Source organism: Falco cherrug, chromosome 15 (genome assembly GCF_023634085.1).
Source record: "Falco cherrug isolate bFalChe1 chromosome 15, bFalChe1.pri, whole genome shotgun sequence".
In the NCBI taxonomy this organism is placed as follows: Eukaryota; Metazoa; Chordata; class Aves; order Falconiformes; family Falconidae; genus Falco; species Falco cherrug.
This window is the reverse complement of record NC_073711.1, coordinates 10,242,519-10,251,892: the sequence shown is the minus strand read 5'-3', so window position 1 is coordinate 10,251,892 and position 9,374 is coordinate 10,242,519. Positions and strand designations below refer to the sequence as shown.

The 9,374-nt window shown below is 42.4% G+C and overlaps 1 protein-coding gene across 2 annotated transcripts in view; it reads left to right on the top strand.

Moving 5' to 3' along the window:
• The first annotated feature begins 510 nt into the window (after positions 1-510).
• AFF2 (ALF transcription elongation factor 2) overlaps positions 511-9,374 on the top strand; it is a 351,494-nt gene continuing 342,630 nt past the window's right edge. For both annotated transcript variants that reach the window (XM_055727794.1, XM_055727793.1), the window contains exon 1: positions 511-811. In XM_055727794.1, the coding sequence (XP_055583769.1) occupies positions 765-811 (47 nt within the window). In that variant the 5' untranslated portion in view covers positions 511-764. The remainder of the gene's footprint in view (positions 812-9,374) is intronic.

Genomic DNA, 9,374 nt, shown 5'->3' with positions numbered 1-9,374 from the left:
GAAGCAGGCAGGCGCCGGGAAGGGCTGCCATCCCGGCTGCTCAGCTGGAGCAAATCCCTAGGGAGTGCTCGGGGGACCCTCTGGGCGAGCCTGCGGGGGCTGTCCGGGCCTGTCTATCCTCTGCTGTCGCGCATCTCCCCGTAAGGCTGCCCGGGCCATGTCCTCGCCGCCTACCGCCTCGGTGGCAGCGAGGTTGGTTGGCTCACGGGAGTTGGCTTTGGCAATAAAATTATAGGTGCCTATTTTTTGTGTTTTCCTCTCCCCTGCCCCCGCTTCTCCCCCTCCCCTCCCGGCCACCCTCGGCTTATCCCGAGGCGCGCAGCCGCGCTGCTCGCGTCCCCGCCGTTTCTCCTTTCCCGCGAAACTTCCCGGCGCATCCCGGGCGGGGGGTGGCGAGGCTCCGCCAGATCCCGGCGGTGCTGCCGCGGCGGCTCCATGCCGCGGCTTCGGGCCGCCCCGGCTCCTCCCCTCGCGGTGTGCGAGTGTGTGTGTGTGTGCGTGCGCCGGGCCGCCGCCGTGCCTGCCTCTCCCAGCCAGGCAGCAGCCGCGCCGCGCTGCTGGCGGCGGCCGGAGCGGGCGGCGGCGGCGGCGCTCGGCGAGCCCCGGGCGGCTCCGCGCGGCCCCGCGGCGGCCGCCGCTCCCCGCCGCGCCGCTGCCCATGCCGGCCGGGCAGCCCTAGCCGTGCCGGCTCGGCTCCGCGCTCCTCGGCGCGGCGCGGGGCGGGGAGGGGGCACCACTTCTCTGAGTCTCCCCACCAGATCGTTATGGACCTATTCGACTTTTTCAGGGACTGGGACTTAGAGCAGCAGTGGTAGGTTTTTTTCGTTGGTGGCTTTTTCTTTTTTTTTTTTTTTTTTTTTTTTTTGGTTTTGTTCCCCCCCCCCCCCTTGTCTCTCCACCCCTCTCCCCCTCACAGCTGCCTCCTTCCTCTCCTCCCCGCTCGCTCCCCGGTGCCTTAGCCTTTGTTGAGGGGCGAAGCACCCGGTGCCCGCCGGGGAGCGGGTCCGCGCTGTGCCCGCGGGGAGCTGCGCCGGGGCCGGCCCCGCTCCGCGGCCCCGCCGGTGGGGAGCGCGGCGCGGGCTGCCGGAGCGGGGGGAGCGGCGGGGAAGCGCCGGGATGTGCCGGGTGCCGGCTGGAACAGCCCGAGCAGCCCCCCGGCCGGGCAGGGGAGCGGTGCGGAGGGGCGATGCTTCCCCGCGATCGCCGCTCTGCTCATGTTGTGTTTCTGCTGTCAGTGACAATATTCCTTTCGCGGGGAGAAACGCAACTGGAGTTTTGCGGTGCGGCACAGTTCAGCTGTAGCCCTGGCCGGTGTGGGGGCTTCTGTTGCTGTTTCCGCTGGTTTCCTTATTCTGGATGAAGTGTTATTGAAGTTAGTTTTGGAAGTGGGAAGATCGGTCCCCGTGATATTATAACAGATATTTCCCCTCCCCTCATTCTTTTATTTTCTTTTTTAATTATTATTATTTTTAAAAGAGTGGAATTTTGGATTTATATTGCTCTGCAAATGGGTGCACACCTTGAAAAGGTCGGTGCATCTGTTTAAGTGTATTGTAAACTTGTTACCAAAGTGAATGTTAAGGAATTTTCGATGGGTGACAAGTAGCCGGGAAAGTTAGAATCTGGGTAGGTATTAGTCACTTTCCCGGCTGGTTAATGAGACTATGTTTATTCTTTCATTGCTTTTATTGTTTGGGGGTTTAAATTTATTTATTTATTTAGTTTTCAATTTAGCAAATACAGTTCTAATTCCTAACTCTGCACGGTGAAATTCAGTGGTTGGTTTCTGCTTTGTTAAATGCTATTAGGCTGAGGTGCAGTTTGCCAAGAAAGAAGGAGACTAAAATACTGTATTTTGTGATCCTAATCTCTAAATGTCACACCGATTATGTGTGCATATGCATGTGCATTTGGACCTCATGTTTGGCAGAGGGTTTACTTTACTTTGTTGATAATATAAAGGTATGTCTAGTAAGAGATAATATATTTAGTTAATAACTATCATTTTGCCAAACACAGTCTTAACAGCTATGGTTGCAAATCCAAGATAATCAGAACCAAATACCTGTCACGTTCTATTTTACAGCAATTTGGAGTAAATCCTTGGAACCCGTAAATTACACTGTATCAATGTTAATCTGTAAGCAGGCGTTTTGGATCATGTGCATGTTTTATCAGCTCTGCATAAACCATCATATTACATCTTTTAATAACCATGCTGTTGTTATTTAAAGGTAATAATCACAATAAAATTAGTGCTCAATTAAATATTATGCTTCCACCACACTATCTTTACTTTGCTACACTAATTTATTTTGCAGACAACTGATAACCACCGTATTACTACTCAAATAATATTTGCATACAATTTGCCTAATTTATAGTGTGGGTAACATCATTAATTTAGTAGAAGCTCTTACAACCCAATATGTGGGTGTAGTTCTAATACTAAGCACATTATAGGTATTGAGTTTTAATGTTTGCTTAATAACTTACTTTCATTTGACTATGGTTTTATGTGGATTTAGAGATGTGCATCAGAAAGAAAGGAACCTTGTGCCTCTGTTTTTCCATAAAATATGAGCATATTACCACTCATTCTAGAAATGCCATTTGCTTGCTTTCCTACAGTGAAATTTAATGGTTTTAGTGTTTTTAGGATCCATGAGGAAAGAACATTTTTACTTTGTTTCAAAGTGTTTGATATGTACACAAACTCTATATGGCACAGGCATTCACACACAATTACGTAGTGCAGACATCAAGTTGGATTTAGCTTTTAATAATCCAATTAGCATATGCAAGTGCACATGTATGTAATATGTAGGTACATAATCTATGTGTGTGCACATACATGTATTTTATTGTAGATTTAAAGATTTCTGTCTCTGATAAGTAGTTGCATTGCTTAAGGAGAGTTGAATTTAGCTCATCTATCCATAAAGATGTGCATGCGTATATATGTAATATGTTATACATGCATCGTCCCCACACACCCAGAAATACGCATGCTCACCCATCAAGATTTATTGATTTTTGTCTGTGTATCCAATATTGTGTAGTTACTTCATAATATTTACAAATAAGCATACATAACATGATCTGTAAATTGCTGCTTCTTGTTTTGAAACTGTCCTCCTTCCTTCTGTCTGTAAGATGGCCTTTGTAAAAGGTGTTTCACAAGCATTTGTAAGGCAATTACAGACCCTCTTCTGCACTCCCTGTAAACCCAAAACTTCTGCTAATCTGTGCTGCAATCGCCAAGACGGCAAGCTCAGGCCTACAGCGTGTGTGTGGGTGTTTGTATGTACTATCTGTATGCAAAGTACAACAGAAACATAGTTAGCCTGAGAAATATATTTTAAAAAAATATATTTATAGCTTGAGCAGAGATTTTTTTCTTTTCTTTTTATTTTTTTGTCTGATGTGCATTGCCATACTCTCAGGAAATGACTCCTCAAAAGTTTTGGGCTGATGGGAAAAATAATTTCCGCCCCCCCCTCCAATGGAGGCATGTCTTTATGTCACTTCTTGAAACGTATTTTGTGAAGAACTGTCAGAGTTATAGTTTGTGCTGCTGCTACGTATGTTCTTAAATTCTCACCTGGCATTCCAGATGATTAGTGGGAGCTTTGTCTTGATACAAACTGCAGAATCAGCCCTTTAGTTTCCCATATTAACAGAGATCACAGTAATATAAGAATGAGGTGTTTCATTGAACCTTTGTCAAGAACGTGGCTGAGGGTTGGTGTGGGATTTTTTTGTTAACACTAGGGTAAAATGTGTAAAATAAGGCCACAGCTATCCCAGTGGATGTTTTCCCAGACTTAAGCTGAAAAAAACCCCCAAAACAATTTAAATGAATCTAAACTCTGGCTGAGGTGAAAGGGCCGAAGCTGAAGTCTGCTATGATTCCTGGATGAATAAGGAATGTTCACCTGGGCTTGCATTTAATATGAGCCATTCTATGAGGGAGAAAGGAAGGGAGATGGATATAATGAAAAGCTTGAATGCCTGTGTGCACCGAGGGGACCACTTGCTGTTAAAAATCAAATTTCATCTTTTAAATCACTTTCCACGCTTGTCTGTAGTAACCAAGTAAATGAAATCTTGAAGTGTCCTGGGACCATGTGGCTAGATTTGAACCTGCTTACGGAGTAAGGTGGTGCCATTAATCAGCAGCTGGGAAACAACAAAACCCAACAAAAAGCCAACCACCCCAGAATATATAGCTCCTTACTAACGCAAACAAAGGCGGAGAGATTCACAGTTTATGTTTATTGTCGTTATTATTAATATTTTTTAAGTCCTCCAATCTTTGAAAAAGTGGAAGGAAGGAAAATACTTAGTGGGAAAATGCTTCTTGAGGTATATAAAATAAAAACCTGGCAAAGGGACGTAAGATCAGCAGGTAAGAGTATCATTGTAGCTGCGTGGCTGTGGTGGGGAAGACATCTCACTGCAGAGGAACAAGCCTCTTGGTTTGTTGTTTTTTCTTCTTTTTTTATATTATGTATCACAAGTAGCCTAATTGCAGCAAAACCAGCAAACTGCCAGTTATACAGGAAGAGGCTTAAACTCACTAAACTGTTATATAAATAGAAAGTTCAAAGGTCTGTTTGTGGCTGACAAAGCTGAGAACAGGCCATCTGTGGGCCAGGTTCCTCTCCTGCATGAGTGCAAAACCAGTGCGTGCCACAGCAGTGTGTTCTTTCAACGTAGTCCTCAACCTGGAGGGGGTGATCCTGCTCTCCAGACAAAGGTGAACTGTTTCAGTTCCAGCGCTGGGTATTTCCCTCCCACCGTCCCCCTGCCCTCTTTTCTCTTTGCCTTGTGCCTCTGCAGAAGACCTTCTCAGTTACTGTTCTTTCACCAGGGTCTGTAATAGCACACTAAATGAAAAGTCATCTGAACTTGGAAACAGTGTTGTGTTGTGTTTCTGATGGGAATGTGTGAAATAGAGTAGAGAGGGTCTTTGGGAATTAGATTGATATTTTTTATATTTTTTGGGGGGGTGATGGTGAGAGCATTAGTGTAGGAGAAAGTCACATTTTGAATGAATTTCTGTAACGTTTTTGTCTTCTTCCCTTTCTTCTCCTTAAGAAATATTACAGTTGAATTGCAGTTACTTTTTGGATTCGTGTTACAGACATCCCCAAGTAATTATTTGAAAACGTTTCATTTTCGATTTGCTTTGAAAGTGTAAATGGATGGATTGTGTGGCTGCTGGTGGGTGGGTGAGGGGGATTAGATGCTGTCAAAACAAGCAGCTGAGGAAGACCAAAAATAGTCTTGGGCCAAAACCTATACTTGAAGTACATCCTGATTTAGTAATTCTTCCCTGGCTGATATGGAACTCTATGGAGTGTAAATCTTAAAAGAACTTGGCCATGTGCTAACATTAAGCTCACATCTATCCTATGAGGCAAAATTACTATCAGTTTAACAACATTTGAATTGTTTTCCTAATGATTCATTCAATAATTTAATGACTTTTGAAATACACAAATTGGGATGGAGAGTAGATACTTCAGATACTGTTCAGCTATTCTGAAGCCAGGCAGAACTTCAGAGTGTTTAAGCACTTCATATTCGAATGCCAATTATATTGTTTGGGATTTTCTTTTTGAGAAAAGATGGTGTTATGATGCAGGTCCTTCAGGGAAGCAAAATTTTTCCTTTTGTCTGTCTGACAAGACTGTTGCTGCAACCTGGAATTTAAATAATTTAAAGGGAAAATGTGACATCCTGTAAAGTGTTAACTTAAATATACTAAATGATTTCTGTAAAAACGGGTGGGCACTGATGGTCATTTTGGGCTTCTTAGGACTGAGATGGTATGCTCTAGTGTTGTGGAAGGAGCGTTATGATGGTTTTTTTGTGTTATGAAGCCCAATTTCTGTTTTTATCTGAGTCAAGCAAAATTCCCATCATGCAAGATGGGACAAAATTGGCTCCAAGACTTAGAAAAAGCACATGGGCCTTAATATTGTGGGGTTGTTAGGCAGGTATGCAGTTTTAAGCACATGAGCAGTCCTATTGAAACAACTCTGATTTCAAGTTATGTTTTACTGAACGGGGGTTTTGAGCACTCCCAAAATGCTCAATGTGTTTTACTAGTGACTAAACCCCAGTTCTTTACATATGTGGGAATGGAAACTGACATTATTTTTTGTTATTTTTGCCTGTACAGTACACATCCCTTTGCCTGAAATCTATCAGCAGTTTTACATGATTACACAAATAACTGGGCAGCCAGAAAGAGTGCAACTATCAAATCTCATTTTAAAAATAAGAAATTAAAAGAATTGTAGGAAATGTTTAACACACTGAACCCATGAAGTTTGTGGAATAAGCATCTGAAGAGATAGACCCCATCCTGTGTTTCCCTGGTGCCTTTAGTTTGAGGTATTGGGGTTTCTTTGTGTAGAGAACTTGAAGGATTGGGCTCCTGGATACTTTTTAAGCGTATATAATGAATAAGTACCATAAAGTACCCATGCCTTCCTCCATCTCGGCCTAAGCCAGTAGCCAGTGATGTCAATGGAGATGCTTTCAATTGACTTCAAGAGAGTTTGACCCTGTTTTGGCCAAAGGCAGGCTTCACGAAATGTGGAGCAACTCTCTAACGACTAGGATCAGAAAACCACTTTGTGCACACCTAATATTATGCGTGTGGAAAAGCTTCACAGAGCCCAGTTCTGAACCTGTCTAATTCAAATTTACTGCCTTTCTTTTGAGAAGAAAGAAAAGAAAAATGGAGAGGAAAGTTTGTATCTTTTCTCTTGGTTGCAGTTAACAGAATGTATTTTATAAAGCCATCAAACATCTATTAACACTGAAAACTGAAACTGTGCCACAACTCAGGGTTTGCCATGTTATGAATTCTTTCTTAAGCATCAATAAAGAAGATAGTAAATCCAGTCATATGTCAAGTTAGTATAACCTTCCAGACCACTCATAGTATAATATAGTCAGGAAGTCACAACAGTGACTTGAAAAGACAGTTCTTTCATTCTTATTATTGTTACTGAATGTTACATATTGATGCTTTGTAATAAAAATATTTGTTTACATTGTTCTAATAGCTTTGGTCAGAGGTCAGAAGGTATGTTACTCCTGAGTAATGGACAACTGTAGAGATAAAAAATGAGTGGAAGGGTGGCAACATGCATGTCAGTAGCTTTTAAGCTCCATTTTGTATAACTTCTAATAATACAGTTTTTTGACCAAAAAGGTATGTGTTATCCCATCTACATTTGTGAGCGAAGATTTTGGGGAATGAGCTGGAGGGAGTTGTTTTCAAAAGCTATGTATTGGAGCCCTATGAGGTCTCATAGAAAGTAGAAAAGAATTGCATATTACTCCTTGGTTTCAACAAGACTGTTGAGTGCAGTCAGTGCGATGGGTTTACCATGTTGGGCTCATAGTACTGAAAAAAAAAATGATATGGAACTAGAGAGCTGAGGTAAGGCTATAAACCAAAACTTCCTGCAGTTAACTTCCCAGCTGTTACAAACTGTTTTATCATGAAGAGACTGTTTTTCAACTCATACATAGCAGATCCACACAATAAATTATTATGACTTTTAAACAAAGGTCTAGTCAGTAGTTTCTTCTTCTGTAAAACTTTATATCATGTTTTAATAACATTTTATGAATGTGTTCAAATCAAGCCACCAGGAGAAGAAAGCTCTTACTTGGGGGATTTTTTTCTTTATCTGACCTCAGCAGTTAATCTGTGTCTTTTTACTGGGGATTGTCGATGAGTTCTTATTCCAGGTGATTTGAGATGGTGAGGTTTAAGGAGAGCTGGAGATGATACCACAACTGGAAGCCAATTTTCATTGAAGGTAACACAGAGAATGGGGGAATGCCATTTACTACATATAATGTGCAAGTTTTGTTTAGTGAGGAGCTGTAGTCAGCAATTCAGATTCCTGACTCAGATGCTGCATGGTGCTACTAGTTATAGTAAGACATGAATAGCCCACTCTTTTTTTTTTTTTTTTTTTTTTTTATAGGGGTGGGGTATTAACAACCAGCAAGGAAAATGAGATAAAGCACCAAGTTAAAAATCACTCAGTAGTTCCTTTGACAAGTAATATAATAGCTATTTTTGTATCACTGTGGGTGTACATGGTGTTGCGGAATAAGTAAATTCTGTAGCTCTACATCGCTTTCAGGGCCTGGAATTCAAACCTGCAGATGTCTTGCTACAGAAACTAGTGCTTTTTCCTTATGGCACTTTGCATGGACTGTTATCAGGGTTTGACCATAGTTCAGAAGTTTTCTTCTTGGTTATTTAAGTGTAGGCCCTTATGATAAGTGATGGTATCTGCATCCTACAAAGACATCCCACAGACACCTAAAAGTAAGACTGGGTAAAAATGGAGCAGTACTTGGTGGCTTGTGATCTGTGCTGAGAAGGTGGCTTCACAATGGAATGTTTTCATCTAAAATATTTTTATCTCTGAGGGTAACAATCCATTATGTAGGTCTACTTGTTCTTTTTTCATCCTTTACTGTATCACTGGCTTAGGTCAAGATTTCACTTGTGAGGAAAAAAGCAAACAACTGTCAGTAGAGAAAGCAAATGCAAAACTTTGTATTTAAAGTGTCATTAAGGTTGCCACTTCCCATTTAATTCAGTCTCATATCATGAGGTAAACTAAGGTCCTGCAGTAATACGGTGCTTAGGTGAGCCTATTTCTATGCTGCTGTCAGTAGCCATGTATTTAAGAATGTAGTATTCAAGACTGGGAAAAACAGATGCCTGTTGGTTATGGACCTCTTTGCATAGAGGCCAGTGTGTGAGACGATTGCAGGGGGCTAGATTTTAGAAGATTTTACTTTTTAGGCCCCTTTCCTGAACTCTCAGGTGAGACACCCATAGCTTGCTGTAGCCAATTCATGTGTAAAACCTTTGGGCTGCTCTTTGAAATGTGGGGGTGATTTTTCTTCCAGTTTCTTTCCTGTAGAACAATGGAATGACATTCTTCCTGGTGTTTCCTATGAAGAATAATGATGAGGAATTATCTTCTCTGTCTACAAGTGTTTAAAAACTCATTAGTTAGGGTCCCTGAAAGAATTCCAATACAAGTCAGTGGGTGTGGTGAAGCTGATTGTAATGGGAAGCGGACTGGGCCCTGGGGCTGGTGGTCAGCAGGGAGGCGAAGCTGTAAAGAATACTGTGCATATGCTATAGTAAGCATTTTCATAGATCTCCTCTGTGGGAGAGGACAATGGCTTTGGAGCTCATATTTACTCAAAAAGCAGCCCTTTGATTTTCATGGCTTTATGCTTCGTTGCACATTGGAAAGCCCATTTGTCTTCACCAAGCCTTTGAAGAGGGATAGGTGAAGGGATTGAGG